The sequence below is a fragment of the Archocentrus centrarchus genome, chromosome 10 (genome assembly GCF_007364275.1).
Source record: "Archocentrus centrarchus isolate MPI-CPG fArcCen1 chromosome 10, fArcCen1, whole genome shotgun sequence".
NCBI classification, from domain to species: Eukaryota; Metazoa; Chordata; class Actinopteri; order Cichliformes; family Cichlidae; genus Archocentrus; species Archocentrus centrarchus.
In genome coordinates, this window is record NC_044355.1 from 13,149,896 (window position 1) to 13,168,928 (window position 19,033).

General features: G+C 39.8%; 1 protein-coding gene across 2 annotated transcripts in view; it reads left to right on the plus strand.

Annotated features, from left to right (window-relative positions):
* macrod1 (mono-ADP ribosylhydrolase 1) overlaps positions 1 to 18,752 on the plus strand; it is a 164,612-nt gene extending 145,860 nt beyond the window's left edge. Inside the window, exons 6-11 of one of the 2 annotated variants that reach the window (XM_030738974.1) lie at positions 666 to 787; positions 4,761 to 4,791; positions 8,259 to 8,332; positions 12,146 to 12,227; positions 14,026 to 14,055; positions 18,233 to 18,752. In XM_030738974.1, coding sequence (XP_030594834.1) covers positions 666 to 787; positions 4,761 to 4,791; positions 8,259 to 8,332; positions 12,146 to 12,227; positions 14,026 to 14,030 — 314 coding nt within the window. In that variant the 3' untranslated portion in view covers positions 14,031 to 14,055; positions 18,233 to 18,752. The remainder of the gene's footprint in view (positions 1 to 665; positions 788 to 4,760; positions 4,792 to 8,258; positions 8,333 to 12,145; positions 12,228 to 14,025; positions 14,056 to 18,232) is intronic. The other variant, XM_030738973.1, reaches the window with a different exon arrangement.
* The last annotated feature ends 281 nt before the right edge of the window (positions 18,753 to 19,033 follow it).

Sequence of the window (19,033 nt, forward strand, 5' to 3'; positions counted from 1 at the left end):
AAACATTCAATATTTATCTGTAGCACGGCTAAACTGTATCACCTGGAAGGCTGGTAATCTTGAAGCCCTCCAAGCCCACTCATCTGTTAATGTAGGCTATTCAGGGCTTATTTCATGCAGAAAACATGGATGGCAATTTCCAAAATTTCCCCCACTGTGCCAAACAGAAAATCAAACCATAAATTTATCCACTGTTGCTCTCTTGGTGTGCACCAGTGGTTCCCATCCTCTACTCCTTATGTCCCTTCATGAATGGGTAAGCTCAGAGAGACTTCTGTAGTTATTTCACAAAGAAACGAAATAACTTCTGTATTATCAACATGGATAGATCGAAAGATTTTAGTTTTAGTCAATGGAAAAACTGTGTTTTTGGGATGCCTTTTGGCACAGAAAGTGTGCTGCTTTCCAACTGAGCGCTGCCTTGATGCTGACATTGTTTGCAGTAAACTCCTATTTCACAAGACTACTGTCAGGGGATATAAAACATGTTTTTATAAGGACTTTTATGTCAACAGTAGAGTTTAATAATAATATTTAAAATAGTTCTCTGATAAAAACTGTAAAATTTAACTGCATTTTATTTACAGTTGTACTATTACCTTTATTTTACAGTAGCTTTGTACCTTTGACACTGTGTAAAGAATCCTTTCCTATCAACTCTGCAGATGTGATTCACACAGTGGGACCGATTGCACGAGGCGGAGTTGGAGAGGAGCAGAGGGAAGCGCTAAGATCGTGCTACAGAAACAGCCTGAAGATGGCAACCGAAAATGGTGCACGTTCTGTGGTGAGAATGAAATTGACTTGGACAGGAGAAGGATGGAGGCTTGAGAGATCAGGTTCAAAGTAAGAGAAGGTAAAGGGAAAAAAAAAGCACTGAAGACTGTGGCACGCAAATAAAGAAGAAATCCAAAAAAAAAAAAAGGGCAAATACAAAGAAAACATGGATAAGAAGAAAAAAGGACAAGTGAAGCACTACAGTCATAACTGTATGGCAGTGTTCTATAGTTAAAAAAGAAGAAAACCAAGTTAAAGCCAGAAAAAAAAATTACATTGGATGTTTTCAAAGAACACTGTGTTCAAACTGAGATAGATGGAGGAAGGGTAGGAGTGTGAGTTGTAAGAAGGTAGCATGAAACACACCAGGCAGGAGGTTTCACAGAGAACGAAGTGTTAAAGCCAAAGAAAAAGCACCAAAGCAACATGAAAACAAAGTCAGAGGTGCAGTCGAAGAAAACAGGTTCGGAGAGGCAGTGTGTAGATAAATGCAGAACATTAGTAGCTTCGCCACTAAAGAATAGGATTTTAAATGGACTTACAGCATTAGTTGAAGCATTTCTTTTGTTACACACATTTTCATAGGAGTAGCATTTATTATCATTCTTTAACATCAGGAAAAAATCAAATTATTTGTTTATTTTTGGTGTCTGGAAACTTGTGAGCCGCATTTACCCTCACTCTGAGTTTTGATCTCTGTTGTCAGGTTAAATGAAAAGCTCTGGAAACTCAGATCTGGATCTCACTAACTTACAGTTACTGTATAATCCTTTGTTTATTTTTATTATGTATTTTTTCAGCTGTTAAGATAAGCAATATCTCTTCTTTTCATTGCCTAAAGTCTGCCTTTATTAAGCTAAATTACCTACAGTATGGGAAACAATGCATGACTTAAATTTAACTGTTGTCTCTGCTGCAACTTTATGCTAAAATATAAGTCCACATTATTTCGGTCTGTCTTAAGATGCTCACCTGCTCATTTGTCCATTTAAAAAAAAAAAAAGAAACTTGGCAATTATCCTGCTGTCCATAGTGGTGGCAAAGATATGCTTCTCTTAATCAGTTGCAGTGTAAGTAATGGGGAACAAAAACCCCAGTTGTCTTTGTGCTGTATAAAAATGCTTTCCAAACTAAGCTGAAGCGATTAATGAGGTGAGTTAGAGAAACCAAATCCAAGGTTAAATACTTTCAGTACCAAATTACCTCTCTTACCTTGCTGAGATGCAAAAGAAGGAATATGGTGCTAAAAGACTTGCAGACTTTAAACAATTCCCTTGCCCACATTTGCTTTGAGGGAACCTAAAATAATGAATTCGCTTCAACAGCGGATATTTTTTTTGTGGCTATTGTTAATAAGAAGAACAAATAATCAATGGCTTCAGTGCACAGACAGGTGAGGATTTTAATAGATACACGAGTAGTGTCAAGTTTGATGACTCAAACTGGAAATGTCATGGTTTTTAGCCCACGTCTTAACTCACAAGAATAGTTTTTAAGACAACACAGTTAAAGGCATTCAACTGCCAGAACACAGTAACATTCGCAGTGTAAACGGCAGTGTGAGCTGTTAGAAGAGGGACTGCAGGTGACATTTTTTGAGAATGAACACTCATCCAGCATGTTGTTATTGCAAACAGCTCTGTTTACCTGTTTACTTTTACCTGTCTTTTACCTGTTTATCCTGTTGTTTGGGAAAGATGTCCCAGTCAATCATCATGAGAGAGAGATCATCATGAGGAAAAAAGCCCATTTAGTGTCGTATTGAACTAATGTGACTCAATTAAAAGTCCACGGTGCATCTGGCTTTACAGCAGACACCCAGGTTGTTCTTCTGTTTGAAGCTTCATTTTCACCAGAGTTATTAAAACATAGTTGTTGCCAAAATGCCACAAAATCTAGGACACAAGAAGTGTTTTCACTTCTTTTTCTAAAGGTATAATAGCTTACAGTATAAAGTGATTGTTTCCTCAGTGGCTGTCTCTATACCCGCCATCGTAATTACTATAATAATGCCTGATTAGCGTTGCTAGCTCGGCCAAAGCTGATGGAAGAAGTCTTCTCTGCCTGGCCTCGTCTGCAAAGGATGATCAACAGTTTGGTCTTTAAATAGATGTGAACGTCATAGGGCGAAGAAAGGCTGCCATAAAAAACAATCAAGAGAGAGACTCCATTGGGATCCAGCAGAGAGTGTGATTTCTGTGCAGTGGTACGTGTGTGTACTTGTATGGCTGCCTTTGTGAGGACCAGTTTGTTGTAGACTTTAAAAGTGGAGACATTTTGGGAAAGTTTTTTAATGCACCATCAAAGGCGCAAGACCTGGATTTAAGGTTTATGTTTAGAATTAGGTTTGAGTTAGGTTAAGGGTTGGTTCTGGGCCTTTGGTCATGATAGTTAAAGTTAAGCAAACGGACCAGGGGATCCATTATGTCATTAGGTGAGATAAAGATAGGCATACTGTGTGTGTGTGTGTGTGTGTGTGTGTGTGTGTGTGTGTGTGTGGCGATAATAAAAGCTCTTTAGATAGTTATCAGATCATTTAGATTTTTTTTTTCACATTTTGCTGCGTTTCATGCTCATCTTCAATTCACGTTTTCTCACCAATCTACACACAGTATCGCACAATGTCAAAGCAAAAACAGGTTTGTAGAGTGTGTATGTGTGTGTGTGTGTGTGTGTGCGTGTGTTATTTTTAAAGGCTGATGTATCTCATTTACATATGTGTTTAGAGCCTTTGTTGTGATACTTGAAATTAAGTGTCCCTCTTCTATCAATAGTCCTTGAGGTACCTACAGTGTTATCTGTACCACATTGAAGTCATTGGACAAAATCAGGAAACACACACACCAGCTTATATAAGGTTCCCAAAGATCTGTGAGATAGGATTTTGTTTTTTGCTGTCTGTTTGTTTTTAATTGTCACTTTTCTGAATTGTAAAGTACTGTGAGGTGCATTTTGTGTGAAAGGTGGTATGGAAATGAAGCTGAGTTTGGCTGAAAGTGCCCAAGAGCACATTAGCCATCATCCTTCTCAAATGGAAGCAGTCTGAACCCACCAACAGTCATCAGCCCAAACTCAGAAGTCAGGGATGAAGGACACTGGTTGGACAGGTAACCAAGAATCCAAATGTCACAATGAATGACATGCAGAGTTCCTTTGTGGAGATGAGAGAACCTTAAAGAAAGGCAGCCTTTGGTGATGCACTCCAGCAGTCAGGCTTTTATGCTGCTGTCACTACTTGGAAACCATTCCTTACTAGAGGGCACATGACAGCCTGCTGGGAGTTTGTCAACAGATACCTGACTCTTATACCTCTGGTCTGATGAAATGAAGATTGAACTTTTAGGACACAATTTCTTACGCTTTGTGTGCAGGAAACCAGACACTGAGCATCACCTAATTAATACCTTTCTACAGTCAAACACAGTGGTGGAAGCAGAAGATGGCTGCAACAAAACCATAGAACAACACTGAGTGAAAACCTTTTCCACAATGCAGGCAAAAGTTTACATCTTAGCAAGAAAATGAAGCACACTACCAAACAAATGCTGCAGTGGTCTGAGAAAGCCAACCAAAGTCTGGACCTGAACCTGAAGGAGCATCTCAGGAGACACTTGAAACTGCCTTTGCATCAGTGCTCCCCGATCAGCCTCGTTGAGCTTTAGAGATTCTGTCAACATGAAAAGGAAACTCAGGAAAAAAAAAAAAGCATGCCAAGCTTGTGGGATCATTCCCAAGAACTCAAGATGCATTGCTGCAAAAGATGATTTAGCCAAGTACTAAGTCTAGTGTCTGAATACATATGTAAAGGGAACATTTCAGTATTTCATTTTTAAATGGTTTTACTTCGTCGTGGTGCATTATCTGTAAATTGCAGGGGAAATACATTAATTGAATGCATCATAACAAAATGAGACAAGATCAGAAAAATGTTCAGTGTTTATCAGCAACAGACTGTAACTCTGTTTGTCCTCTTCACTCTGCAGGCTTTTCCTTGCATCTCCACTGGAATCTACGGTTAGTGCCTGTGCTTCTCTCCTCTGTGTATTTGTGTGTCAGATTTATTTCGCATTTCTTGATCAGCAGCAACGCTTTCTCTGTGCTGTCTCCATCCACTGTACACACTGTGTGTTCTCCATCACACGCTTGTTTCCTGTGTCAGTCTGCCTGTTTGACCAGAGTGCCGAGCCTCCGGGTGCCGCTTGTCAAATGCAGCCCAGAGGTGGTTCTCAGATTAACGCCTTGGATTAAGACTGGCAGATTAAGATAGATTAGGCTGGAGATTGTGTTAGATTGACTGTAATCCTCTTCATGCTGGCAAGAGAGAGTTAAGGATAGTGCTTAAACACACCCCAGGCTGGCTTTGCTGTGAGGGCTAGCTGTTGACATGTCTTTCTCATTGCTGGAAAGAGGAAAAGGCCAAATTCCCAATTGACTCGAGGTCGTCTTCGTGCCTGTTCCACTTGTTTGTCATTGTCTTTCTGTTTCTTTCCCCTTGAGTGTTTTGTAGGTCAGAGTGTTGAAAGAGCAGCACAAATTACATAAATTTAAGAGATGTAAGCAGCTTTTTTTGCCTCAACAGGACAGCTACAATGGAAAGCAAATCTGCCGTCCTTAATATCGAGTTCCAAACAGAAAAGGTCAAACAAAATTCAAACGTCTTATTTTCATGGTCTCGTTTTTAAAGAATCATCTCATATTTTACATGTAGAGCTGCAACTTGACTCCAGTTAAAGTATGAAATGCTCTTCATCAGTGTTTCACACATTTTTGTAATGTGATGAAATTGGGGGGGGAAATGTGCCTCCCAGGTAGTCACCCTAGTAGTTTTCTGAGTAGTAACACAGATGATGTACACCTCTTCGCGGACTTCATACCATTATTATAGCTGCACTTTAAGGCCCTGCAAACCCCACTGGTGTTTCAGTCAATAAGACTGAGCAGACCTCATTACAGTGTAGGTGAGAAGACCTCTGCTGGGAAATAAGTGAAATCGTTTACTTACTTTACTAATAAGGATGGTAAATACATTTTTGGAGGAAGCAAAATTGCATCCTTGATTATGTTCATTAGCAACATTTTTCTCCTCAGGTCACTTCTTGCATCAGATATGTGGTAAAGTACAGCTTACTAAAATGCTTGAGTTAAGGTTGGGGAAAGAGTTTGGTTTTGTTATGTTATTTTCCTCATTATTTATGCATCACAAAATTTTATGTTTAATAAAATATTATGATGCACAAAATTAAACTCTTTGACCCTTTTGCAAAGTGAGTGTGAAGTCACTCACTCTGAACAAGTGAAGTTCATAACAGAACATCAGTGATGTTTCTTGACTCTTTTGGTGTCCTTAAAGGTGCACTTGTGAAGGTGCGTTTGTGGTTTTGTTTTCTTCTCAATGGGTTGTTGATGATTTATCCTAATCATCTATTTAATAGCAAAATAAACTAGTACCTGTAAATAGGCATATATGTGGTAGAATTTCCTGGTTTCCTGTGGCACAACTTCCTGTTTCAGCATTGAAAAGGAAGCTCGACTGAATAACTTAGTTGATATTGTTTTGCTGCTGTGATTATTTGCTGTTATTCCAAAACAAAGAAAAATAATGAAACACTCCACTATGACTGCATGTGTCCAAACCTTTGACTGGTACTGTATATGAAACAATCTGTAAGAAGCAGTTCTTTGAAAAATTTATGGGCTGTTTCCACAGGATCTTTGGTAACGACTTATTGTGATCATCAATCAGTTGTGGAGGTTGCCAAATACTGGCTCAATGCTTTAAGTTAATATGACATTCAGAGTTTGGTGCTGATTATGATGATGTTGTGATTCGTTTTTCAGACCCGTGTGGGCACAAATTACATTACTTTTACACTCACCAGACACTTTGTTTGGCACGCCCCCGTTTTGCCTTCAGAACTGTCTTAATTCTTCGTGGCACAGATTCAACAAGGTGCTGGAAACATTCCTCAGACTTCGGTCCATTTTGACATGATGGCATCACACAGCTGCTGCAGATTTGTCGACTCCACATCTATGATGTGAATCTCCCGTTCAGCTACATCCCAAGGGTGCTCTGTTGGATTGAGTTTGGAGAGCCCATGCGAATTGTAGTGTCAGTTTCTTGTTTTTAGCTGACAGGTGTGGCACCAGGTGTGGCATTTTCACCCAGAGAGCTGCTGCACCTTTTCAGACCATTCTGTGTAAACCCTAGAGATCGTTATGTGGGGGAAAATCCCAGTAGATCAACAGTTTCTGAAATACTCAGACCAGCCCCTCTGGCACCAACAACCATGCCGCGTTCAAAGTCACTTAATTCACCTTTCATCCGCATTCTGATGCTCAGTTTAAACTTCAGCAAGTCATCTTGACCACATCTACATGCCTAAATGCACTCAGTTGCTACCATGTGATTGGCTGATTAGATATTTGCTGAACAGATGTACTCAGTAAAGTGGCCAGTGAGTGTATTTCTGTATCTCTGTTTTGTTTTTGTTTTTTTTGTTTTTTTTTTCTCCTGTAGAAAGCTGCACTGATTTGCTCAAAATCATCTTCAAATGTTCAACAGCACAGCTTTTAGCTGCATTTTCTGTACCTCTTCTAGCTCTAGCAGTAGCCATGCTGATAACCTGTGGTGCTGTTTATATCATATGCAATGACTCAGTGAAAACTATTCAAAACTCACAGTGTGCTCAGTAAACACACTGTGAGTTTGTGCACAGCTCTGCTCATGCCATTATATTTTTCAGGATTAATTTCAGTATTTTATTTACAGATATAATATATACATTCAAAATAAAAATTATAAGGGTTGACCATTTTAATTAAAGTATGAGGCAGGTCTCAGTCATTCCAAACAAATAGAAAAAGGAGTGAAAACACCTGTGTAGATGAAATGAGACCACTTGAATTAAATGAACACTTCAATCAGTAAAATGTTTTTATATAACAAACTATAGTGGACCCATATTTACATATTATATCACATTTTCTTCAGTGCATTTGTTTCGATGCTCTAACAAATTGTTCAGTGCTAATTTGTACCCTCGCGTATTCCCCTGAGTCAACATGCTGAACCGTCTCCTAATGTATAATCATATAGTGTTTGTTTGGGTTGAACAGTTTGGCCAGATGATGAGTTTTCATTGCCTTTGTGCTGCTTTACTAGCACTGGGTGTAATTTTCCAGCAGGGAAAGGTCTCAGCTGCTCAATGAATATAGAAGAAGAAGAGCAGTCTTTCTCCATCTGTCTCCTCGTAACCAACAAGTGTGTTGTGTCTGCGTCTCGCTGGAATAACTGAGTCGGGATCAGACAACGTGAGAAAAGTCAGAAAAGGGAACGTTAGAATAGTGGAAAGAAGAATCGAAAACACTGAAGAAAACAACATAACGCAAACACACAGATCTCTCTCTGCACCTGTTCTGGCAAACTGCGTGTGTATTTTTGATGTCGCTTGTGTGTGTGTGTGCTTGTGTTTGTGTAGGATATCCACCTGAACAGGCTGTGCACGAGGCGTTAGCAACTGTGAGGGAGTATCTTGATGCGCATCATGACAAGGTGGGTATGTGTTTGTGTTTGTGCCTGCATGATTGGCAATTTTTCCCTACCCTTTCCTCCAGGTATTATTTCTTTCACAGCTGTTGTTTTTGTTTTCTGGTGATACGAGGAAAAGGGTGCATTGAGAAAACACACACACACACACACACAATCAGACACACAAAAGATATTTTTGAGCACACACCCTAGTTCTGGCTCTCTCATACTCATGGCCAAGTCTGCGTTTTAATTGGCTCCTTGCGGGACCAAACCCGACTAACACAAACACATAGACACGTACACACTTTCTCTCAGGAGAAACGCCAAGCAGAGAAAAGACAAAATGATGGAATAGATGACTGGAGGGGAGGGAAGAAGGGAGAGATTGGAGCAAAGAGGAAACTTTCCAATCAGTCACTGACAAGCCCTAAACTCTCCTCCCTTTTTTCCTCCTTTATTTCATTGGTCTCCTCCCACTTCTCGTTTCCAGTCTTTCTGTAGCCACCGTGCTGTATGGCCTCCCAGAGAGGGTGTTGATGATGTTATTGTTAGCGCTGGCATCTCCAGAGTCTCTGTAGCAATACCAGTCGACTGATGCCATCAGCCACTCTGTGCATAGCAAATGAACTTGAATCATTAGAGTTCTCACCACAGTGGACAACAGTCAGCAAGCTTCGAATGTCAGTAAATAAGACCAGAAGGCCAAATCAACAACAAACGTATTTATATTCTGCCCACAACTACTTTCACTGTGTATTTTTTTTTTTAAGGGAAAAGAATATTGTAGACAGTTGCATACATATAAAGAGCGACCAGAGGAAATTGGGTTTATTCATTAATTGGACATTTTTACAGGGTTTTTCTGGGCTTGTTCTGGCTCTGAGCGCTGTAATGTAGAAATGAAACTGAAAATTGTAAACACCGCAAGATGCAAAATGGACACCAGACACCGGTCAGTATACCAGCAGTGCATCAAATGTAATAAAAATATAAGCACTGATTTGTGAAACATATACCAGCTTTAAAAAGTAGTGCCCAGAATGACTTTGTGGCTGTTGTGTTTTTCTTCTTATTTTTTTAAAATGAGACTCTCACTGAACCAGAAAGTTTCATCAAACCTGTCCATTTAATAGCTCTTCTGCAGCTTTTGATCATATTCATGAGCTTCTTCAGCAGATTGAGTTGTGTTGAGGTTCAAAGCCCCACCCTCTTTAGCTACTCTTAGTAGTGGTATGCAATACTGCAAAATTTGGTATTGATTTGATATGAAGTAAATACAGGGTCAATATTTTTAACCTATAAAGGTAGCTTATGTCAGAGAGAGCAGCACATCATGATTTATGAAGTGATTGTATGTATCTGCTTAACTCAGAGGAGAGAAACAAACTAAAGTATCGAGCCTGTCACACCAATATCAGTCCAATACCAATACCTATGTTGGTATCAATACAATCAATATTTGGATTGATCCTTTCACCCATAAGTCTTAGGGTGTTTTCACACTTGTGGTTTTTAGTCTGTCCAAATTCAACTGTTTCCCCACTTGGTGTGGTTCTTTTGTGCAGATTTGAGCACAGTAATCACACTCAGGTACAGACCAAAACACAGTCACACGGCCCTTTGGAGGAGGTGGTCTCGATCTGGGTGTAAATAAACTCCAGAGTGATGAGATGGTCCAACCCAACTACCAGGGGTAAGCTTGGTATCAACACCTTCCGCTAGCCATGTATGCTTTGCATTAAGGGAATAGGCAGAATGCCTCCAATGTACTGCAGCAACTAGTGTCCTACATACAGTTATGCCCAGGTAAATATGAATGTTAGAAGTAAATTTTTTATGTTATCCACTAGTCCTTGAAACAGGAGTTTCATTTGTGTCTCCTGCTCCAGACAGTAAGCAGACTATTTTGATTCACTTGGAGTTTTTCTGTGTGAAAAGAAACCAAGCCACAGAAAAAAAAGCTTGAAGTTTACAAACTCATCAAGGGATTTTGCACAAAGTCAGCAAGTGTGAAAATGCCCTTGGTATGGCTTTACATTCACTTAGGTGTACTATAATTCAGTGCACTGTATTTAAAAAAGGCCACTCATGGTTTCTGGTCACCACCATGTTGGTTTTTTGGAGCCAGAAGTGACCATATTTGGACAAATTATCTTCTAATGCTGTCTAGCTTTGTTGGCAAACTCCATCCATAAACTATATAGGTGCAATGCACAGACGTAGATACCTGCTAATTTGTGCTAAATTGAAGCACAAACGTCTTGGACAGACTGCACCACGTTGGTCAGAAAGTGGGACACTGATGTAAAAATTTCCACAAACCGTTGATAACCACGAACAATTAGCCACTTTTCAGCAGATTTTACACACAAAGCTATGTTTGGATGATCATTATTTCAGGATGGGGTTAGGTAATAGTCAATGTGACTTTAAATCCCATCTTTTCACTTATCAGTAAGAAATCACAAAACTCAAAGATGGGCAAATTTGACCATCTGCAGGTCCACAATTACATCATTCCAGGGCATGTTGTGGTATGACTAAAGCCTCCAGAAAACCTACTAAATGGACATTGTAGTGAGAATGTTCTTTCAGCTGCTGTTGAATCTAAAATAAGGCTGGAAAAATACAGTATAACATTTGTTTTAAAATGCATACTGTAGTTGTTAAGGGTTATGCAATTTCACAAGTGTATAAAGTACTAGAATGCAATTTCCACAACAGTCGACAGATTTTCTGTTTGAGAGGGAAATATTTACAGGTTGTGTAATGTGTTTCTAGTAAGAACACTGTGCTCTGGGAGAGCCATTTACATTTGCTTGCTGTTATTGTTAGCATTAGCATCTCCAGGCTCTCTGTTGCAGTGGTATCAGAATTAGTTCCCCACTGATACAGTTTTCAAGTGGAGCCACCTTCGTGTGGAGGTTAGAAATTTCAAACCTTAGCCTAGGGGATGTACTTACTTACCACACATTTCCATATCTTCCCTTTTAGCCTCCATGCAAATCCTGGTGAGTGATGGTAATTGTACAGCAAGCCGGGCTGAAAAACATGGGCTGCAGGCTAGCAGGCTGCTGAAATGTCTCTTTGAAAGCACTGAGACTTAAACTCCCACACCAGGCAGAAAGAGATGGAAACAGCCTGGCTATAAATTTCACTGCCTCACCCAAAACAGAGAAATCAAAACCTTTGTAGAGACATTAGGGTGGTAATAATGTTTGTCAGAGTCAGAGCAGAGTGGAGGTTATATCCCTAGAAGCATTGTTTCACTGTAGCTACAGTAACTTTAATCATTATAGCCTACATCCACAGTGTGTATTGTACTCTATGTCCAGATATACTGAGCATAATATAAATATTATAGACTGCAGAGCCAGGGTCTAAACAACATAGGAGCTCAGAGCATAAAGATTCTTTGTCATAAAATAGCTGCACTCTCTTGGCCAGTGTCTTAATATTGTTTGAAAGCTACTGTATTATGTTTATGGCTTTGTGTGTGTGTGTGTGTGTGTATATGAGATGATCTCTCTAACCTCCTTATTTCCGCCTCTGTCTTTTTCTCGCTATCACACACAGACACACTCTCTGCTGAAAATGTGCAAAGAGAGGAATTCTGTCCCCAGCACACAGAGTAATAAGCGCCTTGTCGTGGCATTATCATAATAGGGAGCTAATAGTGGAGTAATGGACTGATGCATTAGCGGCATTCTCCTGATATTGCTGCCGCACAGTGTCACACATTTTTACATTGTTCCCTGCTGCAACTGATGAATTCAGTTATTGCATATGCTTGTAATAAAGGTCATTGTGTGTGTGCGTGTATGTGTGTGTCAGCTGGACAGAGTCATCTTCTGCGTGTTCTTGCCGAAGGATAAGGAGCTGTATCTGCAGAACCTGCCGCTCTACTTTCCTGCTGGTAAGTTCCCTTGTACACACGCACACACACACACACACACTCACACTCACATTCACACAGTCACACACATACTCACACTCTCATACACTCTCATACACAGTGATGACAGCTCAGCTCAGCTCCATTTAGCTACACGCTCAAATTGAGACACACGTTGGAGTGATAAATACTCTATGTGCTATTTGCACATCCAGTACATTCACAGGAGGCTACCAGACACATAGTACTGTAAATATAGAATGCTTATTAGATAAACATAAATTTGACTTCTCACTAACATACATGCACAGTATCCTGAACCACATTTAGCCTTTGTTTTTTATGTCGCAGAAAAAGCACACATGCGCATTCAGACACAGTGCAAAGTGAGACACATTTTCTGCTTCTTAGCTATAATCAGTTTCTTTGACTCGAGCTGGGAAACTGCTGTGTTGTTTAGTTCTTTATTTAATTCATTTGTTCTTGGTGGCTTAGGATACTGTATTTAATACAAATAGTCACAGTTTATTCCTGCACCCTGTGTAGCTACACCTATCAGCCACATCATTAAAACCACTGACAGATGAAGTGAATAATACATAATGCAATGTGCTGGGAAACCTTGGCTCCTGACATACATCCAGGATCATGTTTAAAAGCCAGCTATTAATGCACCCAAGCAACATTCAGCACTGATTGATTTTGAGTGATATTCCAGGCTGATGTGTAAATTGCTCTGTAAGAGGGCTAGGCTAGTGAGGGAGCAGCATGTGTTGAGGGCCTGCAGAGACAAGGAAAATGTCATTTATGAGCTTGTGTTAGTTAATGGATCATTCTCATATAAATATTCAAACTTTTATTGTTAATAGGTTAACTGCTATGCACAACGTGATGTTTGATTGCCTTTTAGCCCTGGAATACAGATGGATGTAGTCAAATTGGTATAATATAGCTATAAATTACCACTCACCAACCAGTTGGGGAGTACACACTTTTCCCTAGCAACTTATGGTTGCCAGGGGGTCACTAAACTGGTCTCTAGGCCCACATGAATGTGGTCTTAGATGCATAACATAAGACCTGTGGTTAACACTAGCTTTAGGCATTTTTATGATTTGTTTTTTTAAAAAAAACAAAAAACAGATAAGTAAAAACTCCACTTGTGAATTTTAAGCTTTTATGTGTGCCAGAGAAGGGGTTTGCTAACAAGTGGCTAAATGGGACTACAGAAGCTGTCAAAGACATAAAACACAGGAGCTTAGTTTTGGTGATGCAGCCACGGTTTATAGCCTAACATTAGTGTTTGACTTCTTGCTATTCCACTTAAGTTTCAAAAATCATAAGTGTTAGCTTGTGGAGATTAGCTTGTTGAACTACACATGAAAGTATTATAAGCGTTAATTTCCCACAGAGCCTTTTCTTTCTCCTCGAGATTTTTCAAAAACCTGTTGATAAAGCCCTCTGGCGTTTTGTCAAGGCAACCAAGCTGATGCCAGCTTTCAGTTTTGGCTTACAAAATAAGCATCATCAGTGCAACACTTTATTTTTAAAAAAAAGCACACATGCTGCACTCTACTACATTTAATTTATGATTATATGAGGCACCTGAAATGAGAGGGGACATTACACACAATCTCTATGCTTATGAGCCGTTTTATTGCGAAAGTCCTCATTGTTGAACTTCCTTTTAACAGGAAGGACCTTGAGAGTAAAGAAAGTCTGCGCGTGTGTGTGTCTGTGTGTGTCCTTCAGCTTCTACATTTTGTTTTTCCTAAAAACATTTCTTTTCATTCTATATTTTGCCTTCATTTCACTTTAGCCTGACCTGTGGCAGCGACCTTTTGTTCAGGTAACCAGCATGGTGTGTGTCAACATGTGTGGTTTGCTCTCTTGACAGAAATGATAACCGCATTCAGTCTGTTTGTCGACGCACAGTCTTAACCCTGGTGCAAAATGTAAATTATGTGTCACGGAGGGGAAACACTGACATTTTCTTCAACCAGCACTCGTCCTGTTTCGCAAACAAATTGCTCATATCTAGACCTCAGTTAAATGAAAACGGCATTCTGTGCATTCCTGAATACAGTGGCTGCCCTCGAGCTAGTTAGTGTTCAAACTGGGAAAAAAAAGCTTTTTCCTGCTACTGTGAAAAGGGTCTGATTTAAATGAAAAATAAAAACCACTTAAGTCTCCAAGGTTCCTTTTTGAGTTATACCTCACCTGCTTTCTGACTAAAAGGAAAGTATAAATCTGCAATCTGCACCGATGGCACAGTGCAGATTGAGCTATTTCGTTAAACGAAGTTTTGTAAATAAGTACAATGTATTTAATGTTATGTTGGCTTTAGCTGTGGCATGATGACTTTACCCATTTGTTTTGATTACACTTGTGATTTATGGTGCTATATTGCCAAGCAGTCTGGCTCCTAAGCATGATCAGTCATTCACTCAATTATTCAAATTAAGCATCGGTATTACAACTGCAGCTTTAACCCCTAATGTCTTGCTTTACCACTGCTATAAATCAAACTCACCTCTTGCCTTCGGAACATTTTGAGAGAGATGTCTTAACAGTCGTATGCCTTCTGTTTTTCTGATTTTTAAATAGTTTTATGTGACTTGGGACATGGGTGTTACCGAAGTTGCAGAAAAGAAATCCAACAAACTGTCAGCCACAGATCTTTTGTAAAGCTGCAACCCTGCTTTTAAATTTAACAGAATTTAAATTGAAATGAGAGATTGAGATAGAGTCGGGTCACTCTAACGCTCATATTTGAGATGCGTAGCAGAAATATTAGTGAAATTAACTGAGATCAGACAAACTTAAGAACTAGAATGAATCACCACAGACAGAAGTGAACCAAAGCAGGATTGCAGTGTTTAATTTTAAATAAGAATGAGACCATGAAATTGTCTCAGTGCAGGAAAGTCAAAGCAGAGAAATGCTGCTGGCACTGGAATATATCACCCGGTACAAAATTAATATGCGTTCTGCAGTTCAACAGTTCAAGGAAACACACAGTATGCGTGTCATTTAACGTCATTTTCTCACCTTTATTTGGAGTATGGTTTAAGACATGTTGGTGGCAGCAGCACAGTTTTACATAAAGAAACAAATGTGAATACATACTGAGGATTTGCATTATTCAAACATGCCCTGACAGACAAGGCGTTAAAGAGGAGTAGGAGAGAGGAGAGAAGCAGCCTGTTTAACCTAAGAGCAGAATCCAATCAACACTGCAGCCTTATCTCTTACATGAGCTCACACAGTGGGTCAAGAGTCTTAATCTTTTTTTTTTAAATCTTTTTGTGAACAAATTTGACCAATAGCACCCAAATCTGGCAGGATTTGCCTTTTATGACAGTTCTGGCCTCGAGGAAGATCAATTGCTAAAAATAATGAGATCTCAAACTATGATGATCTTGTCCTCTGCTTTTTATAAACATGCACTGGCCACTTGCTACTACTGGATTGGACCCCATTTTGCCTTCAGAGCTGCGTTCGTTCTTTGTAGTGTGGCTTGAACAAGGTGCTGAAAATATTCCTCGCAGATTTTGGTCCATATTGACATGATGCCATCACACAGTCCCTGCAGATTTGTTGGTTGCACATCCATGATGGGAATCTCCTGTTCCACCACATTCCAAAGGTTCTCTTTTGGATTGAGATCTGGTGACTGTGGAGGTCATTCATTGTCCTGTTTAAGAAACAAGTTTGAGATGATTTGAACTTTGGAACATAGTGTTATCCTGCTGGAAGCAGCCATCAGAAGATGGGTACACTGCGGTCATAGAGGAATGAACGTGATCATCAACAATACTCAGGTAGCCTGTCTTATCAGCTTGAAGCAGTCTGGCCATTCTCCTTTGACATCAGCAGCACATTTTCTGCCACTCACTTGATTTATCTTTTGCTGATCATTCTCAGTAAATCCATAAGATGGTTGTGTGGGAAAAATCCCAGCCCCTCTGGCACCAACAACCATACCATGCCACATTCAAAGACACTTAAATCCTCTTTCTTACTTATTCTGATGCTCAGTTTGAACTTCGGCAGTTTGTCGTGACCATGTCTACATGCCTGAATGCACTGAGTTGCTACCATGTAATTGGCTGGTTAGATATTTGTGTCAACAATCAATTGAACAGGTGCACCTAAAAAAGTGTCCAGTGAATTATATACAAAATATAAAATATATATTTTGCATATAAAGGTAGAAGCAGAAATGGCAACTTCCACCAAAATGCACTGTAATGTGCAGGTATGAGTTTATTTTGAGAAAGTTCCACATGCACCCTTATGCTGATTAATACTCAATAGATCATCAACAGTGTATTTATCCACTGCTGAAAATAGTACCTAATAAACACACCATTTATTCGTGTTTGAGTAACATTTGCTAAAAACTGCACAGCTGTTATACTTAGCCTTGAAAAATAAAGTCATAGACTTGTTGCTGGTGTTTAAAGAGTTATGTCTTTTATAGGAGCCACTGTGTATGAATATGAGTGTAACAGATGGAGCACAGAAGTCAGGAACTCAAAAAGCACCAAACGTTTTCCAAATCTCAGCTACCTGTACTGCAAAGAACAATAAGCTGAAAGGTAAAAGCATAGCAGCAGATTACTTCTGTTTGCCTGCAAGGAAAAGGTATTTTAATATCTAAATGTCTGAATCTGTTTTGTCATCAGTTTCTGGATATATTTAGAGAGATGTTTAGTCACCACAACTAACAAATCAAGGAACAAACTCCAGTTCACTTTAGGCTGAATCCAAAATTCGACTCATCGACTCTTGTAATAAAATGTTTATAGCTTTATTTCAAAGCTAGCACTTTGTAGCATGTATCTGTGTCTATGGACGGCGTTTGTCCAAATACTACTAGCACCAAAACAAACAAACAAACAAACAAAAAAATCTAAAACAAAACGGCAGCACAAACTCAGAGCTTAAAGAAAAGTCTAGTTGTTTTATTTGCAGCCTATGAACCACATATTTTCTCCCTGAGTAGTTGAAAATTTGTTTAGTGCAGAGTACACAGTATCCTGTGTACTCTGCACTAAAAAGAAGACAGAGACAGTTAAGAAAGTACCAGATATGTTTTTCTCATGAGTGAGCAGAGAAAAAAAAAAAAAACGGATAAAATGAGTGAATATGGGATTTATGTTTTCCGAGCATTTCACTGTTTTTATGTGCAAATTGGCAAATGTATGCCTGCATATTTGCTTTAATGACCTTGCGAGGTCATAATACATCACTGCTGTTCACAGCTTGTCTCTCAACCCACAACTGGCCAACAAATCTGTAATTATTTCTTTACAGGCTTGTGGGTAATGTAAGTGTTTATTTCAAGGAAAACATGTTTTATATTAAGAGCAAAGAAGGATCAGTACATGCAGCTTGAGCATTAGAGGCTCTCTCTTTTTATTCTTCTCCGAATTTCTGTGAGGAGAACTCGTACCTTCCACTCAACATGCTGAAGTTTCAAAGTGTAGCACAGCAGCTCAAACACTTGAAGCATGAAATCAGCGCTTTCACATCTTCACCCTGGGTCAGATCTTCACCCGAAGAGGTTATTTTTTTTCCAAAAATCCAGGTGTGCCCCTTTAAAAAGTCTGAGCGAGCTGCTGGCATCTTTCTCCTCTAATGGATGTGCAGCAGATTTTGTAGCAGCAGTGAGCGAGCAGTAGTGGTGCTTGGCTGGTAGATGGACCGGAACTGTCTGTCTGTGTGACAGAGCTGCTGCAGGCAGGCCTCCAAGTCTCCACTATAAACCTTATGTGTCTCCAACACCTGGCACTACCTACAGTGGCTGTCTGTATGATGTGTATGTTTGTGTGTTTGCATGTTTTGAGTGTGTCCTTAGCCATGTTGGACTGAGAGTGACTAATCCTCGCTAACAGATCCCTCTGAAGCAACCAGACGCTCCAGAAGCCAAAATGCTTTTAACCGCTGCATGACCAAGGTAAAATGCTCTCTCCTCGTGTTTTACATGTTTCCATTTTTTTTTCTGTCTGCTCCCACAGAGGCCACAGTCAAGAGCAAACTCTAAGAGAGTGGATTTGTCAGATTTGGTTGCCGTGGATACACACCGCTACACTCACATCCAGATTCTTCCTCCTCCTCCTCCTCCTCCTCCTCCTGTTTGCCATTGATGCAGATCAAGACCTTCTTCAGCAGGAAGATAAGTTGCAAATGGCTGATTGCCTTTTTGAAGGCCACACTGGCTCTCCTGCAGATGTTGTCACTTTTTTTTTTCCCCGGTTTTTCCCACTAATGGTTGAGGTTAGAAGAGGTGTTATGATGACTGTGTGAAATGAGGCTGATAATTCTTATGAAACATGGATTGTGAGTACTCCTAAGCTTCACTCTTCCTGTGATCAGTGGTAGCTTTGCACCAGGCTTACCCCCCACCCCAAGTACACACACCCCACCCTCCTTCACCCTGATTTGTCTGACCCCTGTACTACAGCATTTGAATATTATTTTAGTGTGTGCGCATGATTATGACACACATGACAAAAGCTTATTAAAATGAATCTCTCAGCTTTGTGTGTGTGCAGTGATTATGTCTCTGGTTATGAAAGAGTCGATGAGTTAGGGGTGCCGCTAGAGAGCACTTCACTTTCTTCATTCTCTTGCATCTCTTTTGTGAAAGCGATGGAATGAACTGGAAGGTGAACTCAAAGCTTTTTGAAGAAAGAGTGCCAGTGCTACTACAGCCATTCGATATGACCTGCTGAGGAACACATAATGGCAGAAATTATAAATACACTCTATATCGTACATAAGTGCATTTCAGTTCAGACACCCTGGTAAGCTCCTTT